The sequence below is a fragment of the Sinocyclocheilus anshuiensis genome, unplaced genomic scaffold (assembly GCF_001515605.1).
Source record: "Sinocyclocheilus anshuiensis isolate Anshui unplaced genomic scaffold, SAMN03320099.WGS_v1.1 scaffold62, whole genome shotgun sequence".
Lineage (NCBI taxonomy): Eukaryota > Metazoa > Chordata > Actinopteri > Cypriniformes > Cyprinidae > Sinocyclocheilus > Sinocyclocheilus anshuiensis.
In genome coordinates this window covers 867828-887926 of record NW_015544180.1, presented here as the reverse complement: position 1 = coordinate 887926, position 20099 = coordinate 867828, and the positions used below count along the sequence as shown (strand labels likewise).

General features: G+C 41.0%; 2 protein-coding genes across 2 annotated transcripts in view; both read left to right on the top strand.

Moving 5' to 3' along the window:
- Positions 1 to 2978: 2978 nt before the first annotated feature.
- LOC107696342 (tripartite motif-containing protein 35-like) lies at positions 2979 to 16227 on the top strand. Its single transcript, XM_016496638.1, has 6 exons — positions 2979 to 3549; positions 3698 to 3793; positions 4565 to 4795; positions 4885 to 4907; positions 4988 to 5109; positions 15066 to 16227. Exons 1-6 carry the CDS (start codon positions 3154 to 3156, stop codon positions 15551 to 15553), a joined length of 1356 nt encoding a protein of 451 aa, XP_016352124.1. The 5' UTR covers positions 2979 to 3153; the 3' UTR covers positions 15554 to 16227.
- A 2424-nt stretch (positions 16228 to 18651) lies between these two features.
- LOC107696341 (nuclear factor 7, ovary-like) overlaps positions 18652 to 20099 on the top strand; it is a 5952-nt gene continuing 4504 nt past the window's right edge. The window contains exons 1-2 of the mRNA XM_016496637.1: positions 18652 to 19103; positions 19264 to 19359. Of these exons, the coding sequence (XP_016352123.1) occupies positions 18708 to 19103; positions 19264 to 19359 (492 nt within the window). The 5' untranslated portion in view covers positions 18652 to 18707. The remainder of the gene's footprint in view (positions 19104 to 19263; positions 19360 to 20099) is intronic.

Sequence of the window (20099 nt, the reverse complement as noted above, 5' to 3'; positions counted from 1 at the left end):
ATACCTTAAGAGTAAAACACAAACCTGTACCATCACCCAATGTCTTTCCTTTTTTTTTTGGAGTGAACTGTCTATTTAAAGGTGACCTATTATGCCCCTTTTTACAAGATTTAAAATACGTCTCTGATGTCCCCAGAGTCTTTATGGGAAGTTTTAACTCAAAATACCCCACAGATAATTTTTTATAGCTTGTTGAAATTGCCACTTTTAGGGTATGAGCCAAAATGCACCGTTTTTGTGTTTGTACCTTTAAATGCAAATGAGCTGGTGCTCCCGCCTCCCTTTTCAGAAGAGGGCGGAGCTTCAAGATGTCATGCTCCAGTATACCGCCAACAACAAAACAGGACAATCTCACACAATCTGATTGTACTGTGCAGTAAATGCGCTTATGAATTACACATATGGGAGCATGGCGCAATAACAATAGCGACATAGCTGGTCTCATGGTGCCTTCGCATGCTATCACATTATGAGCTCAACAAATTCAAGCGGTCGACTTTACATTGCTTCCATATGCAATTTTTAACTACCACATTCTTATTTACGATCATTCTGGTAGCACGTAAAGGCAGCATCAGTGAAAACAAGCAGAGACAATGGTAGCTTTAGCAACATTAGCCTTACAAAGAGCCAAGAAGCTCTTTTGAAAAACAAAATATGACGCGTGATGCTTACTTTGACTGGACGTTCGCGCACGAAGCGTTGGTATCGATGCCTCTTTCAGAATCAACCTTTGCACAACTCCAGCGCTGAACTGACCCTCGTTTGTGAGGCAGTCAGGCGTAAAATGATTAGCACAAACATATAGGACTTTTCCGGGGGGGGGTTTCAGGGCATTTCCTTCGAAAATAAAATTCAACCACCGTGTCCTCAGTGATCTATACACTCCTATGTTCGTTGGTGCATCCCAACACACGACACTTGTAATGCCTCTTTGGCGCTGACATTGTATCTCCAGCAGCTACAGTGAGAAAACAGTAATGGCGGACTGCTGCTTCTCACTCAGGGCTGTGTCTATGCTAATAGGGCAGAGATCGTCACAAATGGGCGGGACTTTCCCTAGTATGATGTCATTATAGGGAGAAATCTGAAACCGCTCGTTTGGAGAGACTGTTTATGATTTATTGGAATTATAAAAAAATGAGCGAGTGGATTTTTACCATTATAGGCTGGTTGTTTTCACACACTGGGGCCGCACAACTGTGTTCAAACACCTTATAAAAGTGCATAATAGGTCACCTTTAAACTGCACAAAAACATCATATTATCCAGCATCCAATGATGGTTTATTTTAGAGATGTCCCACTCAGTTTTTTGCGCCCCTGATCTGATCCGAGTCATTGAATATTGAGTATCTGCCGATACCGAGTCCCGATCCGATACTTGTGTGAAAATATGAGGTATTGTCCAGTTTAAAACCACCACAGAAGTTTACCTGAGGTAAAGACCACACTCAGAAACTAAACAACTAACAGAGTTTTGGAGTTCTGCCTTAAATGTGGCTGTGCAATTTAATTAATGGTAATTTAATTGCTGTGTAATTTAATTACAAAATAAATGTAACTGTAATCTGTTACAAAGAGGGTTACATCTGAGTATTTTCACACACCCACATACAGATTTAATTGAATTATTTCCCGAATTGCAGTGACTGCTCTAAAATATGAAACTCCAATGTTTCAGGAGTTGAGGACACATGCTTATTTGATAACTGTTTTATTTCCTATTTAGGTTTATGTATATGCTTTATTTTTTTTAAGATGAACTGTTTTTCCAAGGCGTTGTTTCCTGTCATAGCTATGCAAAGATTTGATTTCAAAAACAGTATCATAGCAATTAAACTATATATTATGATTTTAAATCTGTATTTAACCTCAAAAAGTAAAAAGAGGTGCTGAAGTCTGATTTTGTGGTGGCTGTGCTTTAAAATTGAATTATAATATATATTTAATATATATTTAATATTTATTGAAATTATAATAATTAATTCAGGTGATGAAGGATTTTGAAGTGATCAGTGTTGAGTGCGACTGTAAGGTTAGCCCCAAATGTTTGAAAATGATTAACAGTTGAAAATATTCGCTAGAAATGTAGAAAATGATCAAATGTAATCAGTTACATTACTTTCATAAAGTAATTGAAATAGTTACACTACTTATTACATTTTAAACAGGGTAACTTGTCATCTGTATTCTATTACATTTCCAAAGTAACGTTCCCAACACTGATCTGTTGTTGTTTCTTTTTGTATTTGACTTTTTTAGGATGTTTCACATGTGTCCTTACAAGAGAAACTTAAACATGGAGAAACAATGAAAGAAGAGTTTGAGAAAACAGTTCAACACATCAAGGTGAGCACTGATTCTTCTGACGTAATTACAAATTGATTAAAACAGCCAAATTGGTTTGTCTGACATAATTACGTTCATTTATTGAGTGCAACACACAGAAATATTGGGTAGAATGGTGAAACGCATGTATTTATTTACATGCATAATAATTATATAAATTGTAAACGGTTCTTTGCTGTTCAGATATTATATTTTTTTCTAGTCTGGAATTAAAACCCTCATATAGTTGGTAAAGCGTCAGGTCTGTTTATCCTGTGATGCCACCACTTTAGATGGTTTCTGTCGGGATTCTTGACACTTGGGTTGAAGCTCTTTATAGAAACATCTGGCAAGGTGGAGGGATGATCTCTCTTTATTCTGGGTACAAAAATAGAGATTTTCAAATATAATCATAAAGACATGTCATGTATCTGTGTACTGAAGTATTTTAATATCAGATGTCCGATGACAAATCTTCTTTAATATTTTAATTCACTATCCAGGGTCAAATAAGGCAGACAAAGAGTTAACAAACATGAGACCCAAACAGGCAGTATATACAGAAGCAGAAACTCCACCCTCTTACAGCACTTACCAGGAAGTGACTGTCTTAATATTTCTCCTTTCTGTTATACTGAATGTCGACAAAAATATAAAGGAATTAGTGATCAGTAGAGAAAGAAGAGAAATACTTTCAAGAAGGATTTTTGAGAAGTTTGTTTCTAAACAGACAGCAGATATTTGTGATTCTCGTAGTTTTTCATTTTTACAACATTCAGAAAGTGAAAGTAAAGTTTAGATCGCTGGAGCTCAAAGAGTGAAAATGGATTCACTATCTGCAGATGATTTTTCTTGTCCTGTGTGTATTGAAATCTTCAAGGATCCTGTTGTTTTATCATGTAGTCACAGTGTCTGTAAAGAGTGTCTCCAACAGTTCTGGAGAACCAAGGAAACTCAGGAGTGTCCTGTCTGCAGGAGAAGATCCTCAAGAGATGATCCTCCATGTAATCGTGTTTTAAAAAACTTGTGTGAGTCGCTTCTGAAGGAGAGAAAAGAGAAGGGTTCATCAGAGTTTGAGGAGCTCTGCAGTTTACACAGTGAGAAATTCAAACTCTTCTGTCTGGAGGACAAACAGCTGGTGTGTTTAGTGTGCAGAGATTCACAGAAACACGTCAATCACACATTCAGACCCATCGGTGAAGTTGTTCCATCATACAAAGTAAGACGGATTTAAATCTGAGGATATAAACTTATATAAGTTGTATATCATATACATATTTCTTTACACCATTTTGCATTTGTGTATTATGTACGCAAACATATTACAGAAATCTCTGGTGTCTTACAGATTTTCATTTTAATTTCAGGAGGAGCTCAATACAGCACTGAAGTCCCTACAAGAGAAACTTACACACAACGAAAAAATTAAAGGAGAGTTTGAGAAAACAGTTCAACACATCAAGGTGAGGAGTCTTGGCATTTTTGCAAATTTGATTAGAACAGCTGGATTGGGTTGCCTGACATAATTGCATGTTCATGTATTGATTGGAATAAACACACACAGTTGTTTACATAAAATGGTGACCAAGCACAAGTCTCTGTTAGCTAGCTGCTTCATCAGAGGGGCGGAACTTACACGCAAGCTGCAATCCCATTGGCTGGCACTCACCTGTCACCTTTCGCATTTTGATGTCAACAAATTAGTTTGGGTGAACTGAGGCAATGTCATTAATATTCATGATCCCATTAGCCTGTCAGCCATTAGGTCGATCAGACACTCAGCTTTTGACAATAGCCTATACATATTACCTGATGTGAGCAAAAAGAGAAGTCCATCCATCCATTCTCCACACCACTTGTCCTATTGCTTGTCCCACAGCTAGTCTATCCCAGCGTCTCGGGCCAAGGCAGAGAAAAACCCTTGACAGATGACTAGTCTATCACAAGGCTAACACACATGAACACATTCAAAAAGAGAAATTATTTTTGACTACTGTAAGTTCACATTGTTAAACTGATGAAAATATTTTACTTCATTTTTAATAGTTAATTTTCATTTAAAGTATTTGTTAGTCTTCACAGAAACATTTAATGAATGTCTCAAGCACCACCGACATATTATTGTTTTCTTATTAAAAATACATTTGAAACTGCTTCATTTTGTGAAGAGATTTTATGTCTGCAGAATAAGTCATGATTTTGAGACGATTGAAGTGAATGTGATTTGATTTCAGTCTCAAGCTGATCACACAGAGCATCAGATTAAACAGCAGTTTGAGAAGCTTCATCAGTTTCTCAGAGATGAAGAAGAAGCTACAATCACTGCACTGAGGGAGGAAGAGGAGCAGAAGAAGCAGATGATGGAGGAGAAGCTGGAGGAGATCAACAGTCTCATCTCAGCTGTTTCATACTCGATCAAAGACATGGAGGAGATGATGAAAGCCAGTGACGTCTGCTTTCTGAAGGTCTGATTTCAGATCATTGATTGATTGATTGATTGATTGATTGATTATTTATTGAGTTGTTGATGATCAATGGTGTGTTTGTTCTGCAGAAGTTTCCAGTCTCAATGGAAAGGTGAGTGATCTGCTGCTGTCTCTGCTCTCTCTGCTTCTGATCCAAAGCAACTGCAGTTCTGATCCTGAATGTTCTTCCAGAGTCCAGATCTCATTACAGCCGGATCCACAGACGCCTTCTGGAGCTTTGATTGATGTGCCGCGTTACTTGGGCAACCTGCCCTTCAGAGTCTGGAAGAAGATGCAGGACACCATCCAGAACAGTGAGTATGGAGAAGATCTGAGCTGTCACTACTCATTAATTTCTATGGTATCTGCAAACAGTGATTGACAATCGTAAAACCATGAAGGAGATTCAATAGCATCAGGATATGTTGTGATTGGCTTATAAGACACACATGATCCAAGTTGATGGTTACGCTTTCTCTAATGGTATAGTTGAGGAGGTTGGTATCTCCTCATATAATAAGAAAATCTCTGGTTTGTCTGACTGAAAATGAACAGGGAGATCCTCTGAGTTTCAGTGTGTGTGTGTGTGTGTGTGTGTGTGTGTGTGTGTGACTGATGGTGTGAAAAGTTTAAAATGCATAATATTCGTTATTGTACTTGAAAATCATGTTTAAGTCATAATTCTCAGTTATTTGTGAATTAAATCAGCTGTAAAAGGGCGAGCTGTTTAAAGCCATTGTGCAAGAATCCAGTGTGTCCAAAGTGCTGGAATGCGGACATGGTTTATGCATTTCCTTCTGTAGGGATATGCTACTTTAGATAAAAACTAGCCTTTAAATAATATTAAAATAACGGCAATTAATGCTCATGCATCTTTCCTGTTGCCATAGCAGTTTCAAGTTAAATAAAACAAAGATGTTTGCATACATATCTTCCTATATTTCAATGCATTTCATATTTCCCCTCATAATCTGGCAAGCAGTCTATCACCAGCCAATTTATTTTAAAGGGGTCCTGAACTGGCTTTTTTTATTATTATTTTATACTGTTGTCTGACGTCTACTTATGACATCCGCGTGGTTTTTACGTTCAAAAACATCAAAATCAATAAGTAATAGGCTATTTTCTAACCTGGTTTTGAGGCTGGCTCGAGAAACGCTCGGGGGCGTGCTGCATTGAAGACTTGGAAGTAAATGCCCACTGCTATGATTGGATAACAGTTTTGCATAGTAAACACCTCCGGTTACTGTCGTAACCTCGGTTCCCTGAGAGACGGGAAAGAGACATTGCGTCAGGAATCTGACACGATGGGGGACTCCCTTCCTTCCTTAACCTACCTGAAATCGTATTGCACAACGCCAACTTCACAACATGAAGTTGCACTTCACACTGGCCAATGCTAGCCAAGACGGTGAAAAGGGGCGGAGCCACACCGTTATATAATGCACCGTCTTGGTAGCATAAACTCAGAATCTTCCGACTGAACTACCAGCACAGCAGATCTGAGCAGTGAACACGGCCGTGTACGCAATGTCTCATTCCCGTCTCTCAGGGAACCGAGGTTATGACAGTAACTGGAGACTCTCCCTTTTGAAGACGGTTCACTTCGACATTGCGTCAGGAATCTGATGCTATGGGGACTTTATAGAACAAAGCCGTGAGAACAGGGAAGAGAAAGCTCAGCCTTGGCAGAGCTAACAGTGCGCTACACACCAAACACTCCCCAACCAATCACAGACGACCCCTTGACAGGCCCCCAGGCCGTCAAAACAGCCGTTTTGTTGAGAGAACGCTTATGCCAATGTACTAAAGTTAGGACGTTATAGAGCACAGCAATATGCATGTATATAAGCATGTAAATGCAAAATATAATAATGCAGACACAGGATGTGAGCGGCGCGGCCGGGCACAACGATAACAGTATATACACTCAGCAAGCAGCCATAGCCGGTACTAGTGCATAAACACAAGAAGCCATAAACAAGCCGGTGCACACCGCGAGGACAGAGACGAACTGCCATCTTGTGTCTAGCTAATCCTTAAGCAGTAATACAGCGAGAGGGCGAAGCGCACAATAACAATATGTGTCACAAAGCTCACTCCAGTGGTACTAAGTGAGCACCGCTGTCTGGGTATGGTGGTTGCCCCGTCTCCGAATTCCAACTATACGACCTAGTCAAAACCACATAGAGTCTAGCGGCTAGAAGCCACATGTGGAAGCACTGGTTGAGCTCACAGACAAGACCTGTGAGGCCAAGGAGCACATGTCCAAATTGTAAAATCTGGCGAAGGTATTCAGCGAAGACCATCCAGCCGCCATACAAATGTCTTTGATAGAAACGCCCTTAGTCCAAGCCCACGAGGAGGCGACCACTTTCGTAGAATGAACTCTAACGCCAATGGGACATTCTATTTCCTGGCTAGAATAAGCCAACGCAATCGCATTGACTACCCAATGTGATAGCCGCTGCTTAGAAAGAGGCTGCCCTTTAGTTCCGCCTGCAAAGCACACAAACAGCTGCTCAGATTGACAAAACTGAGCCGTGCGGTCAACATAAGCATGCAAAGCTCGTACAGGACATAGGACATGATGAGGGCTATGGAGTGAAAGCAGAAAGCGTCACCACTTGCACTCTGAACGGCGTCGAGAGTGACTTGGGCATGTAGCCCAATCTTGGCTTGAGTGTGACATTACAATCACCTGGTCCAAACTGCATGCAAGCAGCATTCACAGATAGCGCTTGTAAGTCCCACACGTGCTTGACCGAAGATTGACTGAAGCCTGAAGCAGCTCAAAAGGCGGCAGAGCCAGCGCCCCCAGCACCAGAGCCAGATCCTAGGATGGCACAGTGGGAGGGTGAGAGGGTCTCAGCCGTCTCACACCTCTCAAAAATCTGATCACCAAATCGTGTTTACCAACCGAGTGCCCATTGATAGTAGTGTGAGAGGCTGAGATAGCTGCAACATAAACCTTAAGGCATACTGCCGCTGTTGCAGAAAGCCCAGAATGTCAGACACGGGACAGTTCTCCGGGTTGCAGCCATTTGATTCACACCATTTAACAAAGACTGCCCATTTAAGAGCATACAATCGTCTCGTAGAAGGGGTTCGCGCCTCCATAATCGTGTCCATCATGCGGCGAGACAGGAGGTCCCGTCTCAGCAGGATCTGCCACGGGGAAACCGTCAGTATCTCCAGCAGGTCAGGGAACCATGGTCTGTTTGGCCAGTATGGAGCGATTAGAATCACCGGCGCCCTCTCCTCTTTGATTTTGTGCAACACTTGTGGTAAAATCTTCAGCGGGGGGAACGCATACAGATGGGCTTTCAGCCACGGCATTGTGAGTGCGTCCCCACCCAGGGGAGAGCGTGACAGAGAAAAGAACAGCGGGCAATGCGTGTTCTCCTCTGTCGCAAACAGATCCACTTCTGCCTTCCCGAACCGCTCCTAGATCAGTCTCACTGATCCGGGGTTCAGCCTCCATTCTCCGTGAAGAATCCCATTCCTCGATAGCATATCTGCGCCACTCTTCAGGCAACCCGGGACGTGCGCTGCACGAATGGAGAGCAGATGGTGATTGGCCCACAGCAACACTCGTGCCGTCTGTTCGCAGAGGGCTTTCAAGCGTACCCCGCCTTGGCGGTTTATGTACGATACGACCGATGTATTGTTTGGGCGAATCAGCATATGATGTCTCCGTACCTGCATGAGGAAGCTCCGGAGGGCTAAAAAGGCTGCTTTCAGCTCGAGGCGATTTATGTGCCACATCCTCTCCGACTCCGTCCAGGAGCCCGAGGCTGGTATGCCGTCGCAATGCGCTCCCCAGCCCGTCATCGACACGTCCGTCGTGACCAGTCCCATCTGGACGCCGCGCCGGTACAGATTGGGGGCTCGCCATGGTTTCAGCGCACTCAGGCACCTGCGAGTGACCACCACGCGAGCGTGGGAACCGCCGCGGTGGAGATTTGACACTCAACGCAGAGGCAAGAGCATTACCGGTTGCACGGGGAGGCTGTGAGCCCGAGTCTGTTAACGATTCCCCCACCGAACATAGAGTGTGTGGAACCGTTATAACTGGAGGAGGAGAGGAATGCTCTTTTTGTGAGGGTGTCACAGACTTTATTACATTCTGAACAGACACAACAGAGACATTCTCGTGGTCGCCTGCAACCGCCAAGGAGACCTCGTGTGAACATTTCGGTCGCTTTACGGCGGGCCCGCCGCTAGGCATTCTCCTTCTCCGAATAATCCCTTCAGGAACGAGACCTATGATCCAATGGAGGGGGGCCCCCAGGACAGCCATCCTTCTTCTTGGGACTGTGACGCAAGTCCTCTGTCATGCGGTTTTGGCACGAACAGAAGGCTCCTGATCTGGCGTCGATGCAGCGGGAGCTGGGGGGGCATGCTTCGCTGGGCGGCAGGAAGCAGACGTTGACCTACTTCGTGCTGAGGGCTGCAGCGCTTTAGCACGGCGTTGCAGGAAGAGACTCATTGCTTTGGAGCGTTTCTGAGCTTCTGAAAAGAGCTCCGCGATGGCCTCCACGGCATCTCCAAAGAGGCCGGAGGGAGACAAAGGCACATTGAACAGAGCCTTCCTGTCCACGTCCTTTAGCTCTGTCAGCATCAGCCACAGATGCCGGTGGAGCACCACCATGTAACCCATGCTTCGTCCGATGGCCTGGGCCGTCTTTTTAGTGGCTTTTAAGGCGAAGTCCGTCACCGCACGCAGATCCTTAAACGCCTCAGGATCCGTCTCCCCCTCGTCCAGGGATTTCAGGAGCTGTGCCTGAAAAACCTGTAGCACTGCCATCGTATGAAGCGCTGAAATCGTCTCTGTCGAGGCAGCGTATGCTTGATCCGCGATGTGGGCGGTCAGACGGCAGGGCTTCGATGGCAGCATCGCCTCCACTTTCAGAGAGGCCGACGAGGGGCAGAGGTAGGTGGCGACAGACTCCTCGATGGGCGGAATGCGCATATAACCTCGTGCCTTTTATTGAAAATATGTGATCCACCAGCGTGGGTGCGAGCCGACTGGGGCGCAGCCCACGCCTCAGCGACTTCCTCGTGCAGATCGGGAAGGAATGGGGCTCGCTTCCTAGGCACAGGAGCTCGGCAGCCCGAGGAAAGGAACCAAGAATCCAGCTTACTCTTAACAGGTTTCTTTAAGAGTACTGCTGAGTACCTACTGCTGCTTCCGCATGGGCGAGACCCAGGCACAGGATGCAGTACTCGTGGGTGTGCGGAGCTTTGATGGGTCCCGAACACAGCGTGAAATAGCTTGACATGCTGGAACGCCAAGAGGGAAATCCGTCTTCTTGCGTCTTCTCCACAGCTGTCTTGAAGTAGGATGCTTGAAAGATGAAGATTCTGAGTTTATGCCACCAAGACGGCGGATTATATAGTGGCAAGGCTCTGCCACTTTTCGCCATCTTGGCTGGCATTGGCCAGTGTGAAGTGCAACTTCCTGGCGTTGTGCAATAACATTTCAGGTAGGTTAAGGAAGGGAGGGAGTCCCCCGTCGCGTCAGTCGAAGTGAACCATCTTCGAAAGGGAGCTAACTTTCTGTGTGTTTGTTTGACAATGCAATGTCCTTCGTAATTGGAGCCTTCTGTGACTTTGGTTAGACACGTACACATAATCAGGACATATCAAATGATCTCTAACAAAGCAATAGTGACACATAATACAAGTTTTGTACAAAGCATTGCTTTTTAATCTCAGTCTCTCTGCAAATCCAGCGTCGCCCTGTGTCTTGTTTACAAAGGAATCCTCAGTGACATAAAGTTAAACCACGCATTCCTAATATTTGAATCCGAAGGAAGGTTATGCAGCGACTGTGTTCTTCCACAACCAGGCACTGCACAATATTTTATGATCTTTAACGGCATGTTTATTGCGTGGTTGCTCGATCCGGTTTAGCGCCACTTATGTTATTTCCCTACTGTGTCATGCGTGAATCAGTGGGCGGGGCTACAGAATTAGGTTTTGATATTCTTCTGTGGAGGCGGTGTTTAACCTATCTATGACGTCATTCATAGGCACATTCCATGATCTGGTGTTCGCTGGACCTGGTGTCAATAAAAGCTTTTGTTTCAGTAACAAGGACGTTTTCAGTTCTGAAACTTACAGGATATTATTTTAGTACAATGGTCTCTTATATGTCAAAAGCTCAAGTAAAAGCTGATTTCTCAATTCATGACCCCTTTAAAAAACACAAATATATATATTTTTTTTTTGCATGCACAGTGTGTGCTAAAAAGGTTTAAAATCTAAATGTTGCCATATAAACTGTATAACTTATACTATATGAACATATAACTTGTTTGTCCACAGTTTGAAAGTACCAGGACAGTTTAAATGACTGAATTACTGACTAAATAATAATGAAGAAAAACAAAAGCACAACCTGTGTTTATGGGTAAGAGGTTAAATGTTCTTATTAAATATTGCTTCTTGAGTAAATGTGACTTCAAGCATAAAGTTAAGCACTGGGAAAGCATATCTCAAGCACTCTGTCAGTACCTTACGCAGTAACCGGTGTCGTGAGAAACCGGGTCCTTCAGGACGACAAGCTATCCTGCTTGTTCAAAGAACTTTTAAAGGGTACACGCAGACATGTTAAAGGAACACGCCACTATTTTTGAAAATAGGCTCATTTTCCAACTCCCCTAGAGTTAAACAGTTGAGTTTTACCGTTTTCTAATCCATTCAGCCGATCTCTGGGTCTGGCGGTAGCACTTTTAGCTGCAGCTTAGCATAGATCATTGAATCTGATTAGACCGTTAGCATCTCGCTCAAAAATGACCAAAGAGTTTCGATATTTTTCCTATTTAAAACTTGACTCTTCTGTAGTTACATCGTGTACTAAGACCGACGGAAAATGAAAAGTTGTAATTTTCTAGGCTGATAGGGGAGTTGGAAAATGAGCCTATATTTTCAAAAATAGTGGCGTGTTCCTTTAAGACCTAATATAATGACCATGAACAAATGTTGCTGAAGATACACAGAATGTTTACAGTTTTTCATCTATAGCACAAGTCAAAACAGGTCTACCTGTTATATTGTTGACTATGAATTACACCTGAAGTGCACACATCCAACAGGCCAAGAGCTCATTGTGGGTGCACAACCACAAAAAGTTCATTTTAGGCTCAAAATGTCATCTGTGGTGAGAACATAAATATTTTTCTACTTTTGGAGCTGTGGTGTGCCAACTTTGATCTTCCTTTATATTGTTAACTATCCCATAGTATCAGTTACTCTTGACATAAGACAGACATACTGAATCACATATTCAACACTCAAAACTCAGTGGTTGATGTAATGCAACATTAAACACTGATAATAAAAAAATAGTGTGTAACTAATAACAGCACTGACAGTGATCGATAGGACGAGTGCCATAATTCATAATAATCTGTGTTTGGTTCACTCTTGATCATTATATGAACATCAGAACAAAAGCGGCTGTTGATTGTGTCTCATCAGCTCCGGTGATTCTGGATCCAAACACGGCTCATCCACTTGCTGCCGCATGGGCGAGACCCAGGCACAGGATGCAGTACTCGTGGGTGTCCGGAGCCTTGATGGGTCCCGAACACAGCAATAACTCGACATGCTGGAACGTCAAGAGGGAAATTCGTCTTCTTGCGTCTTCTCCACAGCTGTCTTGAAGTAGGATGCTTGAAAGATGAAGATTCTGAGTTTATGCCACCAAGACGGCGGATTATATAGTGGCAAGGCTCTGCCACTTTTCGCCATCTTGGCTGGCATTGGCCAGTGTGAAGTGCAACTTCCTGGCGTTGTGCAATAACATTTCAGGTAGGTTAAGGAAGGGAGGGAGTCCCCCCAGTCGAAAGTCGAAGTGAACCATCTTCGAAAGGGAGCTAACTTTCTGTGTGTTTGTTTGACAATGCATCGTAATTGGACATGAGCTGAAACTTAATTAAAAATAAAGTTCAACCACGCATTCCTAATATTTGAATCCGAAGGTTATGCAGCGACTGTGTTCTTCCACAACCAGGCACTGCACAATATTTTGTAATCTTTTATGGCATGTTTATTGCGTGGTTGCTCGATCCGGTTTAGCGCCACTTATGTTATTTCCCTACTGTGTCATGCGTGAATCAGTGGGCGGGGCTACAGAATTAGGTTTTGATATTCTTCTGTGGAGGCGGTGTTTAACCTATCTATGACGTCATTCATAGGCACATTCCATGATCTGGTGTTCGCTGGACCTGGTGTCAATAAAAGCTTTTGTTTCAGTAACAGGTAGGTTAAGGAAGGGAGGGAGTCCCCCGTCGCGTCAGTCGAAGTGAACCATCTTCGAAAGGGAGCTAACTTTCTGTGTGTTTGTTTGACAATGCAATGTCCTTCGTAATTGGAGCCTTCTGTGACTTTGGTTAGACACGTACACATAATCAGGACATATCAAATGATCTCTAACAAAGCAATAGTGACACATAATACAAGTTTTGTACAAAGCATTGCTTTTTAATCTCAGTCTCTCTGCAAATCCAGCGTCGCCCTGTGTCTTGTTTACAAAGGAATCCTCAGTGACATAAAGTTAAACCACGCATTCCTAATATTTGAATCCGAAGGAAGGTTATGCAGCGACTGTGTTCTTCCACAACCAGGCACTGCACAATATTTTATGATCTTTAACGGCATGTTTATTGCGTGGTTGCTCGATCCGGTTTAGCGCCACTTATGTTATTTCCCTACTGTGTCATGCGTGAATCAGTGGGCGGGGCTACAGAATTAGGTTTTGATATTCTTCTGTGGAGGCGGTGTTTAACCTATCTATGACGTCATTCATAGGCACATTCCATGATCTGGTGTTCGCTGGACCTGGTGTCAATAAAAGCTTTTGTTTCAGTAACAAGGACGTTTTCAGTTCTGAAACTTACAGGATATTATTTTAGTACAATGGTCTCTTATATGTCAAAAGCTCAAGTAAAAGCTGATTTCTCAATTCATGACCCCTTTAAAAAACACAAATATATATATTTTTTTTTTGCATGCACAGTGTGTGCTAAAAAGGTTTAAAATCTAAATGTTGCCATATAAACTGTATAACTTATACTATATGAACATATAACTTGTTTGTCCACAGTTTGAAAGTACCAGGACAGTTTAAATGACTGAATTACTGACTAAATAATAATGAAGAAAAACAAAAGCACAACCTGTGTTTATGGGTAAGAGGTTAAATGTTCTTATTAAATATTGCTTCTTGAGTAAATGTGACTTCAAGCATAAAGTTAAGCACTGGGAAAGCATATCTCAAGCACTCTGTCAGTACCTTACGCAGTAACCGGTGTCGTGAGAAACCGGGTCCTTCAGGACGACAAGCTATCCTGCTTGTTCAAAGAACTTTTAAAGGGTACACGCAGACATGTTAAAGGAACACGCCACTATTTTTGAAAATAGGCTCATTTTCCAACTCCCCTAGAGTTAAACAGTTGAGTTTTACCGTTTTCTAATCCATTCAGCCGATCTCTGGGTCTGGCGGTAGCACTTTTAGCTGCAGCTTAGCATAGATCATTGAATCTGATTAGACCGTTAGCATCTCGCTCAAAAATGACCAAAGAGTTTCGATATTTTTCCTATTTAAAACTTGACTCTTCTGTAGTTACATCGTGTACTAAGACCGACGGAAAATGAAAAGTTGTAATTTTCTAGGCTGATAGGGGAGTTGGAAAATGAGCCTATATTTTCAAAAATAGTGGCGTGTTCCTTTAAGACCTAATATAATGACCATGAACAAATGTTGCTGAAGATACACAGAATGTTTACAGTTTTTCATCTATAGCACAAGTCAAAACAGGTCTACCTGTTATATTGTTGACTATGAATTACACCTGAAGTGCACACATCCAACAGGCCAAGAGCTCATTGTGGGTGCACAACCACAAAAAGTTCATTTTAGGCTCAAAATGTCATCTGTGGTGAGAACATAAATATTTTTCTACTTTTGGAGCTGTGGTGTGCCAACTTTGATCTTCCTTTATATTGTTAACTATCCCATAGTATCAGTTACTCTTGACATAAGACAGACATACTGAATCACATATTCAACACTCAAAACTCAGTGGTTGATGTAATGCAACATTAAACACTGATAATAAAAAAATAGTGTGTAACTAATAACAGCACTGACAGTGATCGATAGGACGAGTGCCATAATTCATAATAATCTGTGTTTGGTTCACTCTTGATCATTATATGAACATCAGAACAAAAGCGGCTGTTGATTGTGTCTCATCAGCTCCGGTGATTCTGGATCCAAACACGGCTCATCCACTTCTCATCCTGTCTGATGATCTGACCAGTGCGAGCTGGAGTGACAACAAACAACCAGTTCCTGATAATCCAGAGAGATTTGACATCTATCGCTTTGTTCTGGGTTCAGAGGGTTTTAACTCAGGAACACACTGTTGGGATGTGGAGGTTAAAGAGAGTCTATGCTGGCATCTTGGAGTAACTACAGCATCAAACCAGAGGAAGGGAGATGATTTCTTTGATACTGGTCTCTGGAGTGTGCAGCACGGACTGGCTGATTATTTTGGTTTTCCTGTCAAACAGAATCTTCAGAGGGTGAGAGTTGATCTGGACTATGACAGAGGAACGGTGTCATTCTCTGATCTTGTAACTAACACACATCTACACACATTCACACCCACCTTCACTGACACTGTCTTCCCATTCTTCTATAGTTTTGCCCCTCTGAGGATCTTACCGTTCGATAGTCAGTAAATGTTACAGCTGTAGGTCTGGATCTTCCTGCTTTCATCATGTTTCCAATATTTAATCCATATCACACGAGTAAGAGTGCTGTTGATCTGAATATCAGTAGTCTACGGCTGTGATTGGGCTGCAGCTGATCACATGAGTGATATCAGCACTACAGACACACTGTCAGTGCAAACTATAATGTTTCACATTGCTTTGGTTTCTTTGTCATTGTTTTCACCTTGAACACATGGTAGACATACTACTTCCGTCTTGAGCTTTACTTTTTCACTAACTGTTTATGAACGTACAGATGCATCCTAAATGCCTGTAAGAGCTATACTCTATTGTGCTTATGGGTAAATTCAAAAGTTTATAATTTTATGATATCTTCAATTTTTTATTTCAATCATGACAACGCTCAAAATAGTTTAGTATGCTGATGGATATAACAACGTTAATGTTTTTGGTCTTGGTGGGATAGATATGTTACGCTGCTGCTGCTGATTACTGCTACTTCTGTTATTGTTGCTGCAAGTATAAATAAGTGATAATTAAATTAGAACAGAGAGAATATGTATGATGCAAATAGAAAAAAGCTTCAACCAATAACATCACTCACAGAAATCAGATGAAAATGTCAGTAACAAGTGTATATGAACATTACTTGACATGTATTTATATATCATCATAGTGTTTGCTGTACTGCCTTTATAATTTATGCTGATTTAAATAAATAAATATCAGAAAGCAAAAAAAGCTTAAATACTGTATATATACAGTTGTGCTCAAAATTATTCATAATTACTCGTATTATTTAGTGTTTTTGAGTTGTCAAATATAGCTTTTATATATATATATATATAGCTTTTATCTATATATATTTAACTATTTGACTATCCAATGTTCCTGTTGGATAGTCAGGTAATGCTTGTTCAATCCTGTAATATAATAGCAGCTATTAGTAAAATGACCTATGGCATTCTCTCTCTTGTGTGGTTCTTTATACCAAGTTCCCACATGTTATTTGATGCTATAAAAACAGGGCGTGGCGTCGTGATTGTGTGCTTGTGACTGGATCTGCAGGAGTTTGGGTAAGACTTTGATACAGCGGCTCCAGCTCATGATCATTACTGCACAGACTCGGGCTCCAAATAAATCACTACTGTGCAGACTTGGGCTCCAAATGACGTCACTGGTGTAAGATGACAGCCACCATAGCTGGGTTATTTTAGCCTCACTTTTCTAGCGGACGAAAGTGCAGACACGTTTTCCTCATCTGCAATACGTCTATAGGATGTTTCCTATTAGATGTCAAATAGACGTCTATTTGATGTCTTTAAGATGTTTATGATTTAGAATGTATGTAAAACTGACATCTGAAAGATGTCTGTCAGACATTTGTAGGCAGTAGATGCTTTCCAGATCAAGAGATCTTTAACAGACGTCTTGCAGACGTACGTGTGCTCAATAATTCTAGTTCTAATCACATCATGACAGCACTGAAGGCGAGCACAGACACCAATTGGGATAAATATCAAGATTGGTTTATAAATGAAAGGCCATTTTACAATTTTAACAAGCTTTCAAAATGGAATATGACAATAGTTGAAACATAGTGAGCATGTGTGTGAACATCACCTAGAATCATTAACATAAGTCATTTTGATGTATTGTTTTTCTCAGGTGATGTTGTTTGATGGCAGCTTTGCAGAAAATAGTCCCTTGCAAACACATACATGAACAGAGCTTCAGACATGAGGAATTTGTTGTGGGGTGTTTTAGGAGCTCTGGGTACATATCCATTATATCACACACGAGTGGGCGCTGAGGAATGATAATAGTGCTTTGTAGAATTTGAGCTCACTTATTTTTTACGTTTTGTGGCCCTCGATAGTATTTAGGCTTTGGTGCTTTTTAGCATAGCAGCCACAAATACAGCCGTTCTCAGCTGCACAAAGATCAGTCTTTAAAATATATATAAAAAATAGAAACATTTAACTCTGAATTAGATTTTTTTTTTTACTTTTTGTCAGAAATGAGGGGCTTATACTGAATGAACACACACACACACCTCTAAAATTAAGTAACGACACCAAACTGATCAGTTTATAAGACTATTCAGTTTGGATATGGTTTATTTCATCATATTGAATGTTTGAATTAAGACAACACCAATTATGCAGCTTCATTGCGTAATAATGTGCTTTCTAAACTAGTGACCAGTTCTTCATTATTTTGTATATGTTTGGTTTTAGATCTATAGCAGGTGCGAACAGTGAGGAACAGTCATTAAAGTGAAGCGTGGGTCGGGTGGGTTTGCTATAAACCAGTGAAAATAATAAAAAATGAACAATAAGTAGCCTAATAATTTGAAAAATTCTTTCCAAAACATCTTTTTTTTACCTTGGTGTTCCTTACACTCGCTAATGTTTTAAGATGTTTTAACTCAAACTTAAAGTGTACAAAGTTTGGTGCCTTTTTTGACCGTCAATATTTATGAATATGATATTTACTAATGAATTAAGAACAACATTTTTCTTATATTAAGGTTGGTCATAAAAAGATCTTCCACAAAATTGTCAGCTTCAGAAATGTCCTTAAAGGAAACTTTAAAATCACACCAGAATATATATATATATATATATATATATTTTATTTATTTTTTATTTTTTTACAGTCTATGGTCCCAGATCTGAAAAATGCCAAATCTCATTGCGCCACACTATCTCTAATACAGCTTTGGAGTGTTATTTTAGGCTAAGCATGGCCCTGAAATTCACAGATGTTAAGGAAAACTTTGCAGTGTAAGTCATTAATACAGGAGATACGTCATGTAAGTTGTCAAGTGCAAAGACCGTAACCACTGAAATAACCACTGAGACAGACATTGTGCAACAGACCTCAAAAACTCCACCCAAATACAACACTTACCAGGAAGAGACTGACTTATTTCTCCTCTCTGTCATACCAGCTCTCTTCTTTCTTGACAAAAGCAAAAACATAATAAAAAGAATCGGCGTTCAATAAAGATTGAAGAGAACAACTTTCAAAATGGATTTTTGAGAAGTTTGTTTTTAAACAGAAGGCAGATCTTTGTGATTCTTGTTTTTCATTTTTGCGACATCATTCAGAAAGTGAAAGTAAAGTTTAGATCGCTGGAACTCAAACAGCGAAAATGGCTTCACTATCGGAAGATGATTATTTTTGTCCTGTGTGCTGTGAAATCTTCAAGGATCCTGTTGTTTTATCATGTAGTCACAGTGTATGTAAAGAGTGTCTTCAACAGTTCTGGAGAACCAAGGAAACTCAGGAGTGTCCTGTCTGCAGGAGAAGATCCTCAAATGATCATCCTCCATGTAATTTTGCGTTAAAAAACTTGTGTGAGTCGCTCCCGAAGAAGAGAAAAGAGAGCCATTCATCAGAGTCTGAGGAGCTCTGCAGTTTACACAGTGAGAAACTCAAACTCTTCTGTCTGGAGGACAAACAGCCGGTGTGTTTAGTGTGCAGAGATTCACAGAAACACGTCAATCACACATTCAGACCCATCGGTGAAGTTGTTCCATCATACAAAGTAAGACAGACCTATGTGGATTAAAACTTAAATCATAAGTTGTATATTAACAATGTATAAATTTCTCAGTAGGCTACCATTTTGCTCATTCCTTGTAGCTATTACATTAATGAACATATTAAAGAAATCTCTGGTTTCTTATATTCACTTTAAATTCCAGGAGGAGCTCAATACAGCAGTGAAGTCTTTGCAAGAGAAACTTAAACACAAAGAAAAAATTAAAGGAGAGTTTGAGAAAACAGTTCAACACATCAAGGTGAGCACTGATTCTTCTGACATTATTCACAAATTTGTTTAGAACAGCTGAATTGTTTGGCGGGAGGAGAATCTTCCATATGACGGCGCGTTGTTCACTCTGAGTGTAGATCCGGTGTGCTGTGTTTGTAGAAGTCTAGCATTCCGATCAGCATTGGCGCCTCTAAGGCCTCCATTCTTGTAAAACTCCGCCTCCACTTGTTCATGGGAGGATCACTTTGAACTTGAAAAGTACAAAACTCACAAGCAAGCATGGAGACAACATACTCAACCATGTTTTATTTCCCTTGTAAATGAGATGAATTTTGTGTTCACGCAGCAGTTCGTCCAAGTGTTTAACTCACTGTATCTCAGTTGGACTAACGTGCCTTAACCTTTAACCATCTGCACTTTCAGTGAATCATTTTAGGCGAACACATACAACATGTTTAATATTCATGAGCCCAACAGTTGACAATATGCATAAATCTTAATGAAGATGTGAGCTGAGAGAAGTCGTCATTGACTATTGAAAGTTAAAAGATGACAATAATTTAAAATTGAAGTAACTTTTAGTTTTCATCTCAATTCACAGAAACACTAAATTAATGACAATGTCTCAAGCATCAGCAGCTCATAACTGTATTTAATTTATGCATTCATTCATATGTGTGAATTTGTTCTTTACATATTTATATATATATATATGTGTGTGTGTGTGTGTGTGTGTGTGTGTGTGTGTGTGTGTGTGTGTGTATGCAT